This window comes from Hetaerina americana, unplaced genomic scaffold (assembly GCF_022747635.1).
Source record: "Hetaerina americana unplaced genomic scaffold, ioHetAmer1.1.p SCAF_6, whole genome shotgun sequence".
Classification (NCBI taxonomy): domain Eukaryota; kingdom Metazoa; phylum Arthropoda; class Insecta; order Odonata; family Calopterygidae; genus Hetaerina; species Hetaerina americana.
Genome location: NW_027287205.1, coordinates 26,101,947 through 26,125,273, shown reverse-complemented (window position 1 = coordinate 26,125,273; position 23,327 = coordinate 26,101,947). Strand labels below are relative to the sequence as shown.

Genomic DNA, 23,327 nt, shown 5'->3' with positions numbered 1-23,327 from the left:
TGGAATACAGCAGGATAAATAAACTCATATCTTTATTTATTAAACTTCGGTTGTTTCCATGGTATTACAAGCATAAAATCATTATACACGTCATCATCGTCTATTGGCCGTGATTGTCAGTGTTTTTTGTTGTCGGCCCACTAATACTAAATGCTGCGACGAATACATTGATGATGGTTACCATAAAAACACCTACAACAACATAATTGTTGAGTCGATTGGCATAGTCCAATTTTTCATGTCCCGCCAGGTCAAATCTTGCTTTAAAAATGAGAGAAACACCGACTGCAACCTGTGGGGTGAAGAATATTACGTTCATTTCTTAGGTCACTATATCGAGAAACTAAAACGAAATACGGCAATTATGTTAAATACCTGAAGGATCAAGCTGATAATAATGAGTATTACATTGAGATAAAAAGTCGGAGATTCCCTGCTGTACTCTAATATGTAACGCAATTGGTTTGCATTTGCCGTGAGAAGTGCAATGTCCATCATTCCTTGTGCCACTGTCTTTTTCGCGGCGAATGTGTTCGGCCCTGTAGCAGTAGTTTTTCCAGGTACCACCACGCTGACCACTCCTTCGGCATGTTCAGCAACTAAATTTTCCTCGTGTTTTTCTTCACTGAAAATTTCCAAGAAAAAGTAGTACAGCATTGTTTCTTACGCTAGCGCTACTTGAGAACATAGAGCTAATAAGGGGAGGGGGTCCGGAGGATACGAAAAAATGATTAGCCAGTTTGAGGGGGAGGGGAGGTTTTAGCCCATACTATTCGTGCAGAGCTGCAGACAAAGCTCGTCTTCAGGGTTCAGAGGTCTGGATAGGGAAAAGTGGTGGAAAGTGATTGAAGAGGGGATTAGAATTCCGTGAGAGGAAAGTGAAAAGGAAGTAATAGTCCATTCTTACGTGCATCCAATGTTAAGGTTTTTAGAAGGGTTTGCCTTGAAACAGCCCTGAAGATGCACGAGTAGGGGCCACAAATGAGGGGCCCATAATTTGACCAATAAATCCACTTACGCCAGTGCTTAAACATCAAATTTCAGTCGAGTCGGTTTCGGAAGAAAAGATAAATGGTCGTGGGTCAGGGTCTTCAGCGTCACTTGGTGATAATTGTGGATTTCCATGTTCATATCAAATTAAAAAAACGGTCAATTATCACACTTCAATTTTTTTAAACCTGTTCATTGTTTCGAAATGGTGCGTCATTATCAAACCTTGATAATTAATCGTACTGCCTAGGGGAGGAAACAGAAATTTGCAAATTTCATTACCTGATATTGGACGAAAATTCATGTTTTCTACATATTTTTAGTGGTAAATAGAATTAGCAGGTAAATATGAATTGTTTTTGTCCATGGCGAATTGAATCGGTCATGTACACCCCTGGGCAATTTGTAGTAAAGACTTGAAGATATTACCCTTTTCGATTGTAAATATTCACTGCGGTGCGAGTTTCGACTTAATTGTGATGACTCGGTGACAAATGCTTCTATAGCTAATAATGAGTCGTGTCTCCATAACTCCTTCTATATAGAGGAATAGAGGATTTTTTTCAGTTCTTCTTTATGGATTCCATCCACTACATCGAATTAGAAACTATGAACCTAATACAATCCATACATAATTTACAAACCCCCCCCCCCCCGAGGTCTAATTCCCTGCACAAAAACGTTTTCCACTCGGGCAGAATACTAGCGCAACCTGGCCCATAAATCAGGGAAAGCGAAATCTTAAAACGATGCCACTGAGCATGCAAAGAAAATAAATTTTAAATCCATTTTACCATGACATTGGAAATGATTTATTTACTGTTTCCTAAAAATCAATATACACGTTTGTATTTTTTAGTACCCTGCAAGCTACTGCTAGGGTGTGTGCCAAGGGGTGTGATGTCGTAGTATGATGGGGTTAATAATACATTTTCAACATCATTGCTAAAGAGACATTCTTCCAATGTATCCAATAGATTTAATCTGTCATATAAACTTCGCTGCGTGAGTGATTCCCGGCCTAGCTCCTCTAATATTTTTGGACACGCTACTAAGTTTATCTTAACAACGTGTAACATACGAGCAATATCAGGCAATGAAATTTGCAAATTTCGTATCTAGCTCCTCTACGCTGCCTGCGAACCAATTCGGCCATCAAACCAACTTCGTGAGGATCTCAAATACAAGCAGCATGTTCTAAATGAGGCCTAACCAGCGAAAGATAACATTTCTCTTTGACCTTTTAATGACATTTACCCAGTACTCTTCTAGTAAATCCTATTTTTTTTAGCTTGCCCACATATTCCCCGTATGTGTTTCATCCTGAAGAGGTCGTGAGTGAGGGTAACGCCTAGGTATGCAATCGAATTTACACATTCCGTTGCGGTGTTCCCGATTCAGTTGGTGTTCGGGTGAGATTCTTTTATCAAAAATTCATCCCAACGCATTTTTTTTTAATATAAGCCAATTCCAAGTGTCGCACCAGCGTTGTCCAGCATTTAGGTCAGCTGATAAAGCAGTTTTGTCCTCAGGATTACGGATACCTATATCAACCACTGCATCGTCGGAAAATAAACGCATCCAACTAGTGACTACGAAGTTAATTAAGTTAATGTAAAGTAGGAATAAAAGAGGTCCGACAACACTTCCTGGGGAACACCCTAAGTAACTTCTACCGCATTTGAACTAACTCCTTTTATGTCTGCCCCTTGTTCCCGACCATTCAAAAAGTCTTAAATCAAACCCAGGATATTTTTATCTATGTAACCCCATGCTTATAGCTTTGTGAGTAGTTTACTTTGAGGTACCACGAGGAAAGTTTTCTTAAAATCGTAAAAAACCGCGTCCACTTTCCGACCAGTGAATGCTTGACCTCTTTCGTCTAAGCATCGTTGTGACATCCCCCTTGCCCTTAAACGACCCGCCAGCCATATTTAAAAAATAACTGTGAAAGGGGAAAAACGTAACTGCAAAGCCAAAAATTATTACTTAATCGCGGGTCATGAGTTTCCGAGACACAAAGTGTAGACATCTGTTCCTAATAATTGTTATCAATCGGGTTACTTTGATTGCTTTGTTGTCGTCTTTCAATGTAAATTTAGATGACGGCAGATTTCTCTCATTATGTGATAAAGATAACATTTTTTTTAAAATCCCCTTGGATTGAACTGTTCTTGCTAACGAATGTTGTTGCCGTGAAAAATCCAATGCAGTTTTGTCCAGCGACCGCACCTAAATGATAGTTTCTACCCAAAGATCTATGAATCACCCCTTCCTCTCAAATCAAACTACTCCCAAAAAAAATCCTTACTCTTATTACACGTGTAATCATTTTATTATCGTCTTATATTTGGATTGCATTATACGCGGAATGATGGAATGATAAAAAATGCAATTTGTAGATCTAAGATTATTCCGCAAACACTATTATCCCATTAGAACCTATAATAACCTCCCCTGAAGAATAATGAACCCTATGTGAGTCCGATATTCAAGGAAGACCGAACGTTGCGTGGCAACGAAAGAACAGCCGGTTTTTCCAGTGGACTCCTACAGAAGAGTTCTTGGCGGCTATCGGATGATGACGTTGATACCCTTCAAATTTTGTGCGTCTACAGGGAGATTATATTGTTAATTTATAGAAGTTTGAACTTTCTAGTGTCATTAGTTTGGGAAGAAAAAAAATATGAGACCTCAGAAATCGAATAAATCTTATATACCTGCATAAGAGCAGGCTAAAAAAATATAATCATGGGACCGTATTTGCACTGTGTATGAAAGTCGGCAATTATTGTCAACATTAACCACGAAATTCTTTTGGAAATCGGTTTATATTGAACACTTCTATCTGGCCCCTGAAGTTTGAAATTATTTGAGTACTTAGACGAAATTTTCCCTAAACTCGCCTGAAGAAAACGGGATATTTCAATAAAGGGTGTATTCACCGCACAAACATATACTTCAAGTCAAGTTCACTTCTAATTCACAAAAATGTATTGACGGTGTCATTTGTTTTTTCATATTTCTGTCGTCAGATAGGTACACATTTTTAAGACAAGCCATTCACACATCTCCTTAGTCTACTGCGACGAAAGTCGTAAATCGTCGTCACATGTTGTCATGCTGTCACAGTAATCGACCCTAAGGTCGGTTTGGTAGGTGATGATAGAGTACTCGTGAGGTGACGGCCCAGTACTATAAGCCCGACGGCGTGTGAAATTCACACATCAAGTTAGGGGGGGCCACACTACCCTTGGACTACCGCGACCCACTATAACTTTAATATTTGAAAAATAATATTACCTTAATATAATTATCAGCAATGGAAGCTAAGATTCTGGCAAAGCTCAAGCCCTATATTTTATAATAAAATCGTAATATTCCCAACTCCCTAAAGAATAACAACACATTCGCCCTAAAAAGTTAAAAGAATACTCATGAAACACGAGTCAAAAATATTTTATCAAAATTGTTGAAGAAATTTTATCAAATTTTTTATGCTTTTTTCCAGTGAAGTATATTCTTTGCATTTTTGCATGGTATTCTACCTATTTAAAGGTATATTTCTGGTCGTACCTTTAATTTTAACAATTTTTGGAAACATCTTTTCATGCGTGGGCACTCTGAGAGCCAACCCTGGGTTCGCGTATTTTCTCATACTAGGTCGGAAATTAGTATTTTCGATAATACAACACTATTTCATTAATAATAATTGACAAGTATTTCAACACGAGGGTCGTTCTTCTCCAGGGCAATGCCCACAAAATGAAATGTTAAAAGTAGAGTCGGAGGGGCGCTTATAAAATCAAACAAAGGAAGTATACCCCATGACCCGGCCAAAAGTACTTCATACGTGGTTGCTCTGTACATTGTACGGCCGAAAAAACGCCTTTCCTGTGTTGTTTACAGAACACTTTACTTATTAAAGAAAAAACCTGTCGAAGTCGGAATCTGCATAAAATTAGGAAAATGTGACATATTAAGGAATGATCTTATTCTCAAATAAGCCCCGCCGGAAGACAGAGCCTGTGAAACGCGGATGAAAAATATTCCCTGCTGTATTTGTTGAATGAATAATTTATGCTTGAACCTTTTAAAAGCAGCAATAAAATTTCAGATAAAACTTTCGAAGAATACCGTTCTGTTTCGTGACATTTTGACTGACACTCTGACGCGTGAAATGTTCTTAAATTATCCAACATTTAAACACCTCCACTTGTTCGTGCGACCCTGCTTCTTGAAAAGGGGGCAGTTTTTTATCTGGATCTATAGCTTTATAAGAATTATTTACTGGCAATAAATTTGTTTCTTAGTTTTACGTTTGATATTCCATCAAAACATCTGTGCCCATTTTTTAACTGTACCAGTTGGGATGCGCGGAAATATCACGTGGTCCCCTGCGATTCCACCCTTTTAAGTTTTAATGTAACTATCTTTTTCATTTCCATTGTTTACCAACTAAGTTTTTCACTTGGCGTGTAACGCCGGACTAGGCGTTTGTGTTTCCGCTGGTCGCAGATATTTACGGATTTTGACTTAAACCAAGGTGAGATTGCCCGCTGGGAACTGAGTGCATGCACAGATTAATTGTATTGGGGTGGATTTGTTGCAGTGCATAGGGCATAGTCACCTTTCCTAGAACCAGGACTCGGTCTGTAGTAAAGGGAGGGTGTTTTTATTGATTTCTGGTCCGCGTATATGTATGTCTGGGGTCATTCTAGCAGAAGAATGATTGTTAAACGCAGAGCAGCACCGGAGGCTTACCTTACTTGCTGGATGCCTTTGTCCTGACAACTTAGAGATTGTTTAGTACCACTGACTCACAACCAGTAGCTAGTAGTAGCGGAGGGAACGCTGGGTTTCGGGTTACTGATAATTTTCTAGATTCAAGTTCCAAGAAGTTACTTATTTATTTTGTATCGATGGCAGGGACGTACAGCAGGGATGTTATGATAAGATAAGCAAAAGCTTGGTTTTGGAGCGTATATTTGTACGGCGCAGAAATTGTCGTTGAGGGAAGATGATGAGCGTCCATAGGAGGCTTTTGAGATGTGGGGGTGGAGAAGGCTGGAAAAAGTAAAATAAGTGGTAAGAGTAACTGATGTGGAAGAACTAAGCATAGCAGGAGAGGAGCGAGGGATGTTGAGAGGAATGCAAATGTGAAAAGAAATGTGGGCGGAGATCCTATAGAATTAGCGATGGAATTTTGAAGACAGTAATAGGACAGAAGAGATGGGTGCAGATAGGCATGTCAGACCGAATAAAGAGATGGAGAGAGTATAGCGGTGTAGAGTTTCAGGCTGTCTTGTGACGCAAGTCTTAGAAACAGCTGCAATTGGACTGTTTTCTTCCGAAGCCTACCTTAAACGGTTGATTGCCATTCTACAAACTATGAAAACGTTATAGAAAGTGATAAAAGTTTTAATAAATTTATTAATTCAGATTGATTAATTTATTCAGCGGCAGTAATTTTCTCAAGGAAATATTAAACTAGGACACAAACTATTTGATGCTGCAAAATCCTCAAACAGTGTCCGAAGATGCAATGTAAACATACCTAGTTTTTAACGTTGAAAGTACGAGGGGCGTTCAAGGTATTTCCTTAAGTTCTCCTTATTTTTTTCTGACGAACTACTTGTATCAGAAACTTGAAACTTCTGTTTCTTTTCAACATAATCTCGCAGTGGACACCACGATTACATGCCCGCCGATAACGGTTTCGTACGGGTCACTTTTGCCTACTACAAAATTGCTAATGGTCCGTGGCTGAGTATTATTAGGTTCGCAGTCACTCAACGCTCGGCCTTCTCTGTATAGTCACACCCACGAACGCACATTTTACTTGTCCATTATACTAACGCTGCATGCCTCTTACTCAATTGAAGAAGAATTCCGATAGGTTTTGAACCACGCTTGTAGAGAAAAAGGATGATTACGCGCTGTTATAGGACATTATAAATTGTGCTATTTAAGGTACTGAAAACGCTTCTCACGTTAGCGGCAGCTATAAGAACCCTGTACACGGTGCCGTGCAGCCATCTATGTCTTATATTTAAAAATAGTGTCCACGCAATTTAATCCCCACTAAAGCTTTCTATCCACTCCCGATCCCGGGAAAAAAATTAGATGACCTTAGAACCCCAACGCACCTCTTCAATATGTATGTATATGCATATCGAATGCGAAGACCATTAAAAAACAACTATGCCATTGTAGTTCCTTCCTCTTTAAGAATTTTACTTTCACGGTAAGTGGTTCATTCTGTTTCAAACTGTCGAATCCATCAATTATTGATAACGTTGAAATACGAGAACGTGGTAAACATTTTACAATCTTTTTCTCGGCGTGAAAAGTGTGCCCACGTATTTCAAGCTCAAGCAAATATTTTTATCTATAACCTATACCAAGAAAATAAATGGGTGACCTGAAAAGTACTGCGTTACGTATGGTATTAGAGACAACATTTAGTTCAATCTAGTCTTCAAATTCTCGCAGCAATAAACAAATAACTTCATCTTTTTAAGCATAATTTTCATTAATTGGTCATCCTCACTGAAATTTTTAAGGGTGCTGGACCTGAGTACGTAAGATCAGTTAAGTTTTTTGAGCGTATTGAAATTAAGCCAAGATTTTAGAATGGAATAACCTACAATTGACTGGCTCAGGTCAAGGAACTAGGACACCTGTAGTAACTAGCAACGTTTCATCTTTCCTTCACTTCGTCTATATCTGAATTCAAAATATCCGAGCAATGATGTTATTTTTATCTCGCCCAGCTCATTCTCGTAGTCACCAAGGTCATTCCATAATTTCGCATGAAGACTTCGCGCTCGTCTATTTCAAATTTACACGAATAGACTTTCAGTGAACGAAAATTTATGAGAATATAAATTTATATTTTTAGTAACCCGATTATATTTAATCACTGCAAGGACATTATCTAACTCTGTGATATGAGGGAGTTGCAAGCGCTGTTATCAACTTTAGTAAAGTATTCATTGAATTAGATTGTATTCACGCATTCAACGAGTCTGTGCCACTTTTTTATGATGTTCTCGCCTCCAAGTTTGAAAATTTATTATTAGCCAACACGAATTTTTGGCCTGTGAAAACTCAGGCTATGAATATTTATTAATACTCAGAACTTTTATGCAATGGTTAAAAACAATAAGATAATCATTTTTTTTGGAAAGATCTCTGAAGTCCACACAATTTTAATGCATTAAAGTTGATCTCTCTTGCATTAAATTACGATTTTCACTCCAAATAGTTCATGGCTTGCTTTTTCAAATTCTGGAATAAAATAGATCATAGGATGAATTTGCATTTTTCAATGATAGCATTTCTTGAAATCGTATTGACAACGGTATTCTTGTATGTTTGAAGACAGCGGTTTTTTTTAAACGAGTAATTACGCTCCCGCCATACGCAAGATAGACATAATTAAATAGGCCTTTGTTAGAGTGCCTATACAATACTGACATGGAGAACAGTGGAAATATACCTCAACCCGGAAAAACGTATCATATATGTAAACATCATCACTTACTATCAATCCGAGCGTTGATTTGTAGCAACTCTTTCCTGTCCTGTTCCTAGATAATCTCTTTAATTCCCTCATAGCTCCCTTCGCCGACATTTTCCGTTACCTGCATCTCATAGTTCAACCTTGCTCTTACCCTGTAATTCTTCCCCTTCATTTTTCTTTAGATAAACGTTAGATGTCATGTGTCGTGATGTGCCCAATTAATAAATTTATCAAGTGGAAAAGTGCTACGATCAGTAATTCATTATGTTCGACTTCCACCATACCACGCCTGAAGCTACTCAATTTGTGTCCAATTAGTTTTCCTCTTCTGTCTGGGAGTGTCCTCCATAGGCTTCTCTCTTCACCCACGCTCTTTGAAGTAATTTTTCATATTTCATCCTGTCTATATATATATATTATATATATATATATATATATATTATATATATATATCCTGTCTATATATATATATTATATATATACTCATATATACAGAAACATATATAAGGAAAAGGGATAGGAACACGTATAAAGGACGAACACAATAGAGGTGGGGAAGGCGGAATCGAACGGATCACAAGAGTAAAAATATCTCCTCAACCGGGACTCGAACACCGGATCTTTCCACTTGCCGGGCGGATGCTCTTAACCACTTGAGCTATCGAGGATATGTAATTTACCCAGAGATCCGTGGGTCTTATATGTCGCCAAGCGCCCCGATTCTTTAGCCAAGAGATGGCGTCAGGGGGCTGTTTCACCCACCAAAGGAGAAATGGACAATACACAAGAGGAAAGGACAGTGGTTAGAATTCATACAACATCATACAGGAAAAGAACAGTGCGTTTCGTGGCACGCATAGCCAGAAGAAAGAGATGAGCCACATTGGCCAAATACACATTCAAACACGAAATCCCGCCAAACGGCGAATAAATACTCATATATACAGAAACATATATAAGGAAAAGGGATAGGAACACGTATAAAGGACGAACACAATAGAGGTGGGGAAGGCGGAATCGAACGGATCACAAGAGTAAAAATATCTCCTCAACCGGGACTCGAACACCGGATCTTTCCACTTGCCGGGCGGATGCTCTTAACCACTTGAGCTATCGAGGATATGTAATTTACCCAGAGATCCGTGGGTGTTATATGTCGCCAAAAAGAAAGATCCGGTGTTCGAGTCCCGGTTGAGGAGATATTTTTACTCTTGTGATCCGTTCGATTCCGCCTTCCCCACCTCTATTGTGTTCGTCCTTTATACGTGTTCCTATCCCTTTTCCTTATATATGTTTCTGTATATATGAGTATTTATTCGCCGTTTGGCGGGATTTCGTGTTTGAATGTGTATATATATATATATATATATATATATATATATATATATATATATATATATATATAATATAATTTTCATTATCTTTCATTTTCCGCAGCCGCCGCTTTTCTACGGATGCGGTACATCCGTAGAAAAGGAAACTCCATGCATGGAAACTTTAACGAGTTGTCCTTAGATTCATGCTGGAACTGTTTGCCTTTTGCTGTTGCATATTCCAATGGCCCTCTTCTCCTTTCCTATTTTGCTTACTCTGCCCGTCTTGCTTATTTCATCGTAAGTGCTACTGTCCAAATAGAAAAACTCTTCCGCTTGCTATAGAATGTCTTCTTCTAGTCTAACTTGGAGATTTTCTTCCCTGCTTCGGCTGCAACCCATTAACTTAGTTTTGATTTTGAATATATTGAGATAGTCTTTCATTCCCTTCTCCATATTGGCTTGTATCCTTGTAAGGTCTTCTTTCACCTCTCTAAATATAGCCACATCGTCCTTAAATCGCAGACTACTTTTCCTTCCTCCTTGAATTCTCACGCCACCTCTCATATTTCCCTTGATCTAATTTTCTTCTCAGTATACGATATATCAAATAACAATTATACAAATAGCATTGTTGCGCAGTAAATAAGTGGCAGCCCTGTCTTACTCCTTTCATTATTTTGGCTTCTTCCCCACGTTCACCATATCTAATTACGAGTACTGTGTTAAAACCAATGGTAGGCATAAATTTGGCGATAAAATCAACTTTTTTTACACTTTCATCATGACGGAAATTAATTATTTACACGAAGTGGAAAGCAAGACACCATATTTATACTTCTAAAAGTTAGGCAGTGCGTTCGTTCAAAGTCATAAAAATAACTGGAAATGAAATATCCATAATAACCTTATATACGGAAACATTCTAAACCAAATATAAATGAAGTGGATTAGGTAAGTGGCAGAATATATGGGCATCAATATACTGTGTGCGACCTACAAGAGATTGGCTTTTAGCCTTAAGAGCCAATCTCTTGGTTTAGGAAAGTCAATTTAACTGAACATGTCACGTGATTGTACATGTGCCTACAGGTGCAATCTAATTCCTGGGGTTGTTGATATTTATTAATCCAGCGCAATCTCCTTGACACATGCCCATCGATATAAACCAATTTTGATGCTGAAAAATTGTTGGGATAGATCCAAAGGAGACAGGAACGATGAATGTGGAGCACTTGGATTGGCGATGGATTGGAAAGACTATGATAGAGGAGAGAACGTTAGGCTAGCGAGGGAGAGGTAGAATAGGATAGGGGTATTGGACGGAATAAAAGGAGGAAGGAAGTGTGCAGAATTGAAGACCGCCTTACTGTAGTGTCCGATGTCAGGTTGTACTTTTTGTTAGGAGAGGTAAGTATTCGTCCCGCTTTGCCGTTGCATAGGCTGGGTCCTTTTTGAAACCTACCGATAATAATCATTATTAATTTAATCTACCGGTTATTGTTGTTGGCTAACGATTACTATCTGTAATCTACCTGTTATTGCCGTTGAGCTTTAAAGAGAATGTTGCTTGTGTCCATCCAAAACCTACCATAACCGGAGCGCACCATTACCAATAATAATAATACTAATTATTATTATTATTATTGATAATTTACCGGTGAAGGAAGGTTTTGGATGGACACAAGCTACTTAACGGTACAACGGCAATTCCCTTGCCTTTCCTAGCAAAACACAATTTGACATCCAACGATACAATAAGGCCCTCTTCAATTTCACATAATTTCTTCCGTCTTTCATTCTGTCCAACATCCCTATGCTAATTCAGCCCCTCTGAGTTTTCCTCTTCGTTCGTTTTACTTTCTGTCCACTTCACCTTTTCCATTCTCACTTTTCAAAAGCCTCCATCCATTTTAGTCTATCATCCATTTTCAATGATCAAGATCCAAGTGGTCCCACAAAACCACGCTCCACATCAAAGTTTTAACGAGCCATTTCTTACTATCCTTATTCAATGTCCCTGCCATTAATTCTATCCTCCTTGTGAAAGCTTCTTTGCCTAACGCATTTACTCCTCTTATGTCCGTACTACTTGGGCCATTTTGGTTCAGAAGACTTCCAAGATAGGTAGTGTTTCACCTGCTCCAGTTTATGAGCTGTAATTTTAATATACAAATTAGCCTTTCTCTCTCTCAAAGACCGCATAACTTTTATTTTGTTTACATGTGTTCTCATCCCACACCTATTGCATTAATAAAAATAATATCGCACTAATCATAAAAAATCAAAAACAATTTGTTTGCGGTATCTTGCAAATGGCATTGGACTAGCAAAATTTCCCACTGTCACTTTTTAAAATGGATAACACACGCAATTTCAACAGAAATGGAAAAATTTAATAAATCAAAAGAACTAAGAGAGATGCCACGACAGTAGCTTTTAAAAGAATCATCCGCTAATATGCATTAAAATTGCAAAAAATTTCAGAGTGAAAAAAAATCATTTACCCGGTAAAAAATCCCGGTCAAGGCGAATGATTTTTATTCTTAGAAATTTACGGAACAAATTAAATAATTTATTAGTGAGCGGTGACTCGAAAAATAGAGCAATATAGAGATATTTCCCTGAAATTTCCCTCTCCGAGATATTCCCGCGGCAATTTACTGCTTTCCAAATTTTCCTTTCCGGCTGCTGTAGCATTTATGAGGATAACAATTTCAGAAAAGAAAACCTTTTAATTCGAACTTGTGGCTTTCAAATACGTATTTCAACAATCTATTCCACTTATTTATCAACGGGGTGCCGAGGCACAAGAGGATACCTAAAAAAAGTTTAATAGATGACCTTTTTAAAAGAAACTTATTTCCATAGTGATGACCCCATGACGCTTTTTGGTTGAGCATTTAAAACAAGCCTGTGATGATAAAATATTTAGTGATTTTTTAATAATTTTAATGGAAAATTTTAGGTCGTATACAAGTATCATCAATATAATGTGAAGATATTGGAACTATTAAAGGTAGGGTTTTGCGCGATCCCCAACGACTATTATCGTCTCCTTATTATTACAAGAACTTCTTTTGTTTTCCCTTTCTCATATCTCCGTAACTTTTTCCTCCTAGTTCTAATGCCTTCTGATATTTTCAATATCTTCCTTCCTCTATAGCGCTTTCTCAATATTAATCCTTTTAACGCGAAATTTCACTGCCTTTAACTGTCCTCCGTTCACTTTTTCTACCTCCTTCGGATTTTCCCTTGACAACTTTATGTCTCTCCATTCACACCATATTTAAAGTTTTGTTTTTCTACCTCTCTGTGCAACCTCCTAGTTTCTCCATTCTCCACCTAAAATATTACGAAAGCCTCCAATCTATGCCCATTTCCTTGTCTCATAGACCTGGTCGAACATCTGTAAAGCGACACGTTTTATATTACGTAATTCTTGGCTACTCTATTTTTCACTTCTTTCTTTAATTTACCCATCATCATTTCTCTTATTTTTGTGCATTCTTATTTTAAATAGGTGCTGTACTCTTAATTATTAAGGTTTCAAATTATTTATAGACCTATAAAACGTACTGTTACGCATGTTAGAAAGTATGTACAGAAGTACGGGTGTCGTAAGAAAAATTCCCAAGTTGCGGTGTCACTGAAAGAAAAAAGGTCAGAAAATGCTGATCTTAGCATTCATTGCTCAAAGGTGACGCAGAATCTCATGATCACATGTTATAGCAGCCTCGTGTATTTTTACTTGTCAATCAATGCCAAGTGTTAGCACCAAAACTGGAACAGCGTATCTTTCTTAACAATTTTCTGGGTCGCCGAAGTACATGTACCGAAGCCAGCACATATGATTAACCTATGGATGTGGACTCAAGCTTGCCTTTTGGGGTCAGTGTCAACGCGGAAAGGAAACCAACCTACACATCACTCAACACCTTCTTGAAAGAAGAGACTACATCTGAAAATTCACTCATAATTAATTTAGCGTGTAATTAATCATAAATCAACTAACAAACGAAGGAAAACATTTGGGATCTCCCGTTTAGGAACCATTACTTGCTTATCAACGTTCTCTGCCGATGCGAAATATAGACGACCGCGAAGAATTCCTGTTTGGGCGTATTGTACATGTGCGTTAGGGTTTCGACGCAAACACAGGGCAATTTTAATATCGTTTCTTGGCTCGTTCTACTGACTGCAAAAGTCTTTCTGTAGAGATAAGTTTCACCCAACAGCTCTTTGCTGTCGTCATTTTTTTTACTTATGCTCTGCAATTTTCACTGTCGCTTGAAATAACAAATGTATGTGCAATATGCAATTCCACCAACTCTGGCTCTTCTTTTCTTTTGTATTTTCTGTGGACTTCATTACCTTATTCGTACACATTCCATTATTCACTTAGTTTAGGCGTTAGCATTCATTGAATTCTCGACACTTCAAGCGGCATCATAAATACCCAGAAACTGACTCACAGCGCCTTATCTCATGCAAAGCTCATCGTCATTTCACATCTATCAATCGACATACAGCGACCGCCTAACTGAGGCGTTCCGGAGATTCTCATGCGTAAATATTTCGTTGTCTATCGTTTAAAGTAGGTTTCAGATGGACACAGACTATACACACCTACATTTCTGAACCTCGCATAACAAAACTGCATGTCACCGCACACTGCAATACGCAGTCATTCAATTCCTCATACATTCTACCTCCCTTGATTCCGACCCACACGCTTTTCCTCCCCTTACTATATATCACAGTATTCAGCATCCCATCGTCAATCAAACTTATCTGCATCCACCTTTCCTGCCTCATTTGGATTTCTCCCAATAATCCCACCTCCCAACAATCCCTTCTTTTGTCTTTCTTTCCGTCCGCTCTACCTTTCCCATCCTTCTTTGCTTATTAAAAGCCTCCAATCTACGCACATCATCTTGTTTCAATAACGAATGACCAAGATCCAAGTGGCCATTTAAAGCCAAGCTCCATATCAAAGTTTTAATGAGTCTTTTCTTGACTTCCTTACTAAACGTCACTGTTATCAACTCCCTCCTCCTTCAGAAAGCTTCTTTGCCTAACATAATTCATCTCCTTGTTATTGATATAATTTATTTTCTTGTCACACTAGTCTTCTTCTGAAACACTTCCAAGACACGTCAACTGATCCTCTTCCTCTAGTTTTGCCCTCTTATTTTAACGTTTATGCTAGCTTTTCTCTTCTCTGAAACCTCATAATCCTTGTTTTGTTTGCATTAATTCTCAACCCATACCGACCACACTGATCTTCTAATATGTTCAGCAATGATTTTAACCTGATCTGAGTGGCTAACTAATGCTTGATCACCTGAAGCTTGATCAACCCGATTTTATCAATCTCTTTTATTCCTTTCTCGAGTTCTTTCTATGCCACTTTTACCTATTTTACTGACTTAATGTGTATCTTCTGCTTTGGGAGACATTTAGATGTACATCTACTCATAAATATTTCGTGTGAAGTGAACAAAACCAATACATTCCTTAATTTTTTCGATTGGAATGCACTTTAAGATAAGACCTTCTTATTTGAACGAGTCCGAAAAGGTTTCAAGATATTGGTGCGTACATAAGCTCCTCGGAAGAGGATATTTGTGAGATATCAAGCTCGCTTGTCCGTTTTATGAGTAAAATAAACCGCTATTGAAGCTATCAACGAATTCATCTTCCTGATTCCCTCGGTATATCTTACTATCCTGACTTGCTAAAGAATTCTGCGTTTTAAATATTTCTCTCGGCGCCAGTAATTAATTCTAGTTCCTCATGTCTTGTTTCATCCCATACAATGTAGTGAAATGCAGGTCAATGTGTGCAGAGAGTCGTGTATGATTCACAGAAATCCTGAATCTCAATTTACTTCACGTTCGTTTTGAGTATCGATCTTTTTTGTTGACTCCATTCAATTTTGCGTTAGGTACACCGCCGTCAAGTACGGATCTCTAGTTCTTACGTCCCATTTGTTTTCCTCGACAGCAACGAGGTTAAATACACCAGTTAAAGGTTTGAAGCGCAAGAGAATTAATAGCTCGAGCATTAGGTTAATATTTTATTCCTGTGTGTTCATCAAAAACTGATTTCAATTTAATTTACACCCAAATCGTCTAGCGGCGTCTCGTAAGGTAAGTAGATTTAGAATCTGCCGTGAGCAAAAAAATAAGCAAGTTGACAAGATTAATATCGATCCAATAACTATGACAGGATTACCAAAATAAGCTTAGTGGGAAAGGTTAAATTCTGGCTATCGGTGATATAACATCTGGGAAACCATTGGATCAACTAATGCGTTGAGTTGATCACATGTTAACTCAACAATCATACGTATACGAGTGTATGAAAGAAGTAGGCACTGGACGACATAAATTCTTCTGTTAACGTCTCCCGATTGTGACCTTTCCGGGGCCTTCTATGACTGTTATCAGTGTATTAACTGGCCATTCTTTCTGCCCTTGAGCCCATATCGCGTGTGGTGAACCCACATTGAGTTTTCCATCGAAATATTTTAATATGGATCTCCAATGAGACACCGAAGGATTTAGATCTGTTTGGAATCATCCGTTTAAATTGTTTTTCAAATCGCCTTTGTTAATCAGAGCCGAGGAATTCTATATCCCGAAAATTCTTCACACATTAAGTTGTGTGGAGCTTTACGTTTCAATTTAGAATCACCGAATTGCTCTGTAAAATACATATTTTTCAAGCTCTCGGATCATCATGAAATTATATTCATAATGGCAACTACGTCACGGCGTCACATTCATGCCATAGGTGAGGTTCAAACCGGAGACTTTAAGATTCGCTCCGCAAGTGATGTCACTAGCCACGATATGTCGCATATATAACGAAGCAATACGGTTCTAATATTCATCTATAATTTTTCTTCCTGGATAAAGATGTAGTAAAATAGTCATTCAATGAGATAAGAAAATATTCCGAGATCACATAAAATAGAAACTTGTGTCCTGTTCCACAATGGGCATAAACATTTTAATTTTCTCCATTTTAGTTTTTTTCAACTAATTTTCATGAAAATTTAAAAAATGCAATGCATGAAAACTAGTCGTTTGAATTCATAATTAATTATGTAACTAATCAGATAATTCTTCTCATTGCTCTATCATTATTCTGATAAAACATATCGGTATAATACTTCATTTATACCGACTATTTAATCTTTCACAGCAAAGAATTGGCCTATCCTTACTCCTGTTGTAAGTAGATGTTTTCCCTATAGTCGTACACGTGACGCATTAGTCCTAAATATTTTATGGCATGGTCAAGGTTTCTTCGTGGTGGTTGTTTAACGTTGAGTTTCAACGCAGGTTTAATTTAGCCAACAATGACAAGATGTCACTTGACATAAAATTATATGCGAATCCCGGGTAATGGGAAGGCTAACATTCTGTTCCATAACGATATAGACAAAAGCTGGCGTCACAGAAGCCGCAACGTTCGGGTTACCCGTCAAGGGTAGCGCGCTAACACGGTTGGACAATCTAATTAAGCCATAAAAGATTTTTTCCTGCATCATGCGACTAGCAGGGACTGTTTTGACAAACAAAGTCAGTTCAAGATGAAAATTGTCCTAAAACTGTCGATAATTTCTCCCGAACATATTCCTCAAACAAATGCGTCAAATTAATGAATCAAAAGGTTAGCTTGGCTAGGAAAGATGGCGATATACCTGTATGATGAAATATACCCACAAAATTTCATATATCGTATATATATATATATATATATATATATATATATATATATATATATATATATATATATATATATATATATATATATATATACGATACTGGGATGGACCCAGCTACTAAATACATATTTTGTGATTCCTAACAAAATACAAAATCCAGTATCGTACTCTACATCAGACCCCTCTTCATCTATGAGTACTTTCTTCCTCCCTTCATCCCTTCCAACATCCCTATCCTGTTCCTTCCTTTCCTCGTTTGCCTAACATTCTCCCCTCAATTACAGTCTCCAACATCCCACTGCCTGTCAATACCGCCATCATCCACTTTTCCTGCCTCCATAGGATTGCTCCCAACAAACCCCTCTCTTCGCCCACCATACCAAGTACTTCTTCATTTGTTTTCTTCTCTGTCCATTTCACCTTCTCCATCCTTCTCCACAAACACATTTCAAAAGCCTCCAGTCTACGTCTATCCTCTTGCTTCAATGAGCACGTTTCCGCGCCGTACATAGCTACGCTCCATATCAAGGTTTTTACGAGTCTTTTCTTAATATCCTTACTCAACGTCCCTCTCATCAACTTCCTCCTCCTTGTGAAAGCCTCTTTGCCTAGCGCAATTCTCCTCCTTTCGTCCCTTCTACTTTGACCGTGCTGGTCCAAAACACTTCCGAGATAAGTAAACTGTTCTACCTGCTCTAGTTTTTGCCCTCCTGTTTTAATGTTTAGCTTAACCTTTTATTTATATTTTTGTAATATATTTGCTGAAAAGAGCCTATATGTTATCATAAGTAGGGTCGCGGTCGCCCAGGAGTAGAGCATTGGACTACTGACCGAAGGGCCCGGGTTCAATTCCCGGGCTAGTCTCTCTGGGCACCCCCAGTGTCACACAAGCTATGTCATTTTTCGGGTACCAGATCTTCCTGGGAAACCATAACCTGCACAGGGAAAGGAACTGGCCCCCCTACACTGTTGTGTGAATTTCACACGCCGTATAGGGCTTAGTACTGGGCCGTCGCCTCTCTAGTACTCTATCATCACCCACCAAACCGACCTTTGGGTTGATTACTCTGTTTTTGTATGGTTTTTATAAGACTATTTATTGCACCATCTAGGAAGAAAGCTCATCAATTATGGTATTGAATTTGCCTTCATTGTTATCATTCAGGATTATCTAGCCAAGGATTAGTTTGTAGCAGCTCTCGAAACTATCCTGGTTCCTTAATTTCCTCAAAGTTCCTTGCACCGAAATATCCTACTACCTACTTCTCATAGTCATCCTTGATCACCTCTGCATTTCTTCCACTCTGTGTGTCTTTCAATTATGATCTTCAGTAAACTGTCGCGCCTTATGATGTGAATAAGTATATTTAATTTTCCTACAAAAAGCAGTATTAAATTCGATAATTGATCGAAAAGAAAAAGTCGCACGGTAATAAATTATTCTTAAGAGGTCACTTTGTGTTCGAATATTCGATTTAAAATTTCAAACCCGTATTAAAAATATCGCGCGTAAAATTATCTCTTCGGAATTTTAAAATGGATGATATACCATTGGACGAGAACGCAATACATATAATTGAATAATTCACCTTGCTTTTCCGACAGGTCATTTTCACCTATACCATTAATATGTACGAGTCTTGTAGTTCCCTGAAAATATGGCTTCAAAGCCATGAACCCATTGTACGAGTATGCATATAACGATCCTATTTCGGAACTCGAACCAGTGCCTTTTGTTGATTGACGACGAGAGCGTAGTTCAACAGGTAATCCAATAAAAAATGTTTGCATTCTATGATATTTTACAAAACTTCGTTTCGCGTGAAAAATATAATCATACAGAGGTGCTCCCCCTCAAACAAATTGGTTCGACACCCCTCCTCAATCGAACGAATTCACCAGACATCCCCGTACTATCGTATAAGAAGCTGTGATTAAAATATATCATTATTGTGCTGCAATGATGTTAAAAGCCATAAATTGATATCTACCCAATACCCTTCAAGCCACCCCAAGGGTGATGAATAATAAATATTACCATTTAATCACTTCAACAGTTTCGACAACTTCTATCAAAATTTCCCTTTTCTCGAACCTTATGAGTTGATTTTTTTCCTTCGAAGTCCCCTTCCCCCTTAAAATTTTAATAATGCGGCTTAACTCCCTATTTTTGAAAAACCTTTACGGGCACACCTGCATTACGAGAGACAGGCTACGATGAAATTCATTATTATGAAATTTATTTATTTAAAAATGATTACTTCCAATTGCTTGGTTCGTCTAGGTCGCCTCAGCAATATGTTAAATGCTGATTCGCTCCGATATTGCGAACGGACTAATGGGACGTGCCATAATTTGCAGAAATACATAGAATTTCATGCATAAGAACCATTGTAGTCCTAAAGCTAAACAGTCTCCCCATGCATATTATTATTTAATAAATAGATTCCTCATTTATTTTTTATAAATAAAAGACTGTGCCTGCCTTACTTTGGAAACTCGATTGATATAATTTGGCATCAAGTCAATTGAGTCATTTGGTAATTTTATCATAAAAGGTGAAATTAAACGGGATATTTGGTAACACAGGTCGCGGAAGTCCAGAGGTAGAGCGTTGGACTACTGACCGGAGGGCCCGGGTTCGATTCTCGGACAAGCCTCTCGGGGTACCCCCCACCTTAGCTGTGTGATTTTTCGTGTTTCAGATCTTATTGGGAAACCATAACCTGCGCAGGAGAAGGAACTGGTCCTCCTACTCTGGTGTGTGAATTTCACACGCCGTCGGGTGAGCTCTACCATCACCTACCAAACCGACTTCCTGGTTGATTACTCCTTATGTTTTTTAGTTGGTGACACAATATGAATGGAAAACTTGAGAAAAATAGCCAAAAATGTTGTAATGTAACATGTGTTAGCATACATATTGTAAATTTATTAACATCTGCCTTCTATTTTTCTTAAAAACGTATTATTTTACATATGTCTATCAAGATATTTAAATCCACCAATGCGTTAAAAATTATTGGAAACATTTTCAGCGCAAGCGTGCTCGGTATGTTTATTTCTATTAAGTCGTCCCTGATAACCACGTATTCGATGGAAATGATTTATAAGCCACCCTCTCGACAGTATCAAGTAATGCGAACATTTCCTTGGTGCCGTCTACTCTGCTCTTTGACAATTCTCCCGCTGGCAGAAGGGTATAATATGCCACAGGCAGTCGGCTCCCATCAGCCTGCACGCGAAATGACTCATGCACAGTACGGAAACTCAAGGACCGTTGAGTGCGGGGTCGCGGATTTCATGCGCATAAAGTAATCGGCGGACCTTGGGATTCCATAGAGGCAGCTCATGGGTGATTCGTGAAATAAGAAAGCTCATTGCAAAATTCTCTAACTCGCACTGTGGTGACGGTGAAGCCATGTCATGCCTAGCCCGGACAAATCATGTTGACTAGTATCCGCGCACAGAGCAAATTCTACGCGAAAGAAAATTTAAAATATTGACATTGAACTTCAAACTAAAATAGCTGATCCATTGCATTTTTAGTGGATTCTAACGCAAATATGCGCAGTTTCCACAAATGGGCCTCAAACGTAATGCCTTCCTTTCCTTTTTGGCATGAAATACGATAGTTATGATAAATATTATAACGGCTAAGTGTAGCGTTGTTTTAATTTTTGAACTCCCAATGAAAACTAAAGGATAACCTTCGGAATCGTTCATAAATTCCTCTTGTTAAAAATTGAATCTAAAAAACATCTTCGAAATCTACTAAAACGCCTTTATAACGTTAGCTACCCCAACTAAAAACCCAATAGCCAGCAAGGACACTTATTTTCTGGCAATGCGAAGTGGAGAGCGATCTTCATACAACGAGTCCCGGATCTACCGCGATCTGTAATTTAAGAATGGTGGTATATTGTCCCGTGCATAAGCACTAATCAGTGAATTGAAGATGCTTTGCGTTGTCCGGAAGCATTTCTCGCCCCACCTTGGAGTTCTAGGAGCCCACTGAAAACCTATCTTAATCTCCTTGGCCGTCACTGCCCTGCTCTTCTGCCTACCACTTTGTAACTGGATTTTCTCATCTGCTTTTCTTTTCCACTGCTATTCTTAACTTTCTCCGCACCCGCAAATTGCGTTTCACGTTCGACCTGATTTACAGTCGTCGATAACCGTCTCTCTCTCTCACTTGCAGAGGATAGTGACGTGTATTTCCGGGCATCGTGTGGGCTATTACGCGTAGATCCTTACTAATCCTAAAAGATGCTGGCTCAACACTTGGGGAAACCCAGAATAATGGTTTAGCAGTTAAAAATTTTAAAAAGCTCAAAAATCATTTAAATCGCTCAAAAAAATCACAATCTTTACTTAAAATATCCTGGGATTCTTATTTTTTCAAATCAGTATTTTCCTTTAAGACAGATCCCTCCCTATTTACGAGGGAAAACTTTACTTTGATTCGGCTATCATTTTTTTCCTGATTATGCTCAATAGAATACGGATAATAACGTAAATCGTTTGCCAAGAGTTTTCTGTAAACATTAAACTTTTCTCTCGTTTATCAACTTTTTTGTTTTCTCTCATCAATCCACTTTTTTCGGTGACAGAAGCACTCAGATCCATATGAAATAAGGACGACATTGATGGTATGTTCGTATTAATTATTAAAATTACATTCCATGGTTATATCGATAGATTTTAGGATATTTTCCAATGGTATATCAAAATATTTGACAATGGCACATGTAACGCTCAGTAATAAATTCAAAATTTAGAGTATCGTCCTTGTCTACTAGTTCCTTCTGTAACCGTCCAGGAAGTAATAAGTATACACGCAAATTGACTCATCCAGTTAAACCTGGTTGGTTGAGAATCTATGCGAAAAGGAATTATAACTCTATACCCACAGAGGATTGCGTAGTGCATTTTATATGAATAATTTACGAGGAATAACGGATACTAAATGATAAAAAATGAAAACTACACAATCGAGTGCTCAACATTTCAAAATAAAATATCTTTCCAATTCAAGGAGCACCAATCAAATCGCGACGGTGGTAGATTCTAAGACGTGCTTGCGCAAAATAGGCGCACAATTTTATCGAATGGGACGATACATTCTAGGCTCTATAGAACCTTTCGTTCAGAGTAGGCCAATATCGATTCATGTCTCCTTCCCCCTTCGCAAACTTCCTAAAATCCTACCAATGCAACAGAAGGGCTCGTATGTTAATGATGATGAAAATAATTTCAGATGATTCCACATCCCGTTTTAGCCACTATCACCTTATATTCCTTGTACCATATAATGAATTATCTAGGCTTCTCTATGAATTTCAGTTTTTCTTTTAAGAGGTATCGTTTTTTTTACAGAATTTCAGGGAGATTTCTGGCCGCGTTACTAGGAAGACAATATTTTTCACTTTTCGCGTTCTTGGGGATCCCAGTTAAAAATATTTATCTCAGAAAAGTACATAAAATTTATCAAAAAAATAAATTATAGCTGTACTTACTCCATAGAAGGCATTTTTGATGTTCCGCCACCTATGTGGGACCAAAGAAAAGGTATTTTTGTGTAATATTCTAGCTTTTTAGTGTGACAGGAAATCTGCGGCGAAAACCATTTCCTCTCGGAAGAGATAGGAAGTGATGTGGTCACCACACGGTTATCCACGTACCACACCTATCGTTTCTTTTATAGTATGTAATGGCTCAATAAATAATCGAACTTTACTGGAAAACTCATTAT

General features: G+C 38.1%; 1 protein-coding gene across 1 annotated transcript; it reads right to left on the bottom strand.

Moving 5' to 3' along the window:
* Positions 1 to 29: 29 nt before the first annotated feature.
* On the bottom strand, positions 30 to 23,132 carry LOC139695308 (ninjurin-A-like). The gene is made up of 3 exons (XM_071594014.1): positions 23,092 to 23,132; positions 376 to 625; positions 30 to 292 (listed from the first exon to the last, which is right to left on the bottom strand). Exons 1-3 carry the CDS (start codon positions 23,103 to 23,105, stop codon positions 101 to 103), a joined length of 456 nt encoding a protein of 151 aa, XP_071450115.1. The 5' UTR covers positions 23,106 to 23,132; the 3' UTR covers positions 30 to 100.
* Positions 23,133 to 23,327: the final 195 nt, after the last annotated feature.

What these genes read in the sequence shown, in the direction of transcription:
- LOC139695308 (XM_071594014.1), bottom strand. An exon ending in TTATCAGCTTGATCCTTCAG is followed by an intron (nt 293 to 375) that starts GTATTTAACATA and finishes TTCACCCCACAG; the next exon opens with GTTGCAGTCGGTGTTTCTCT.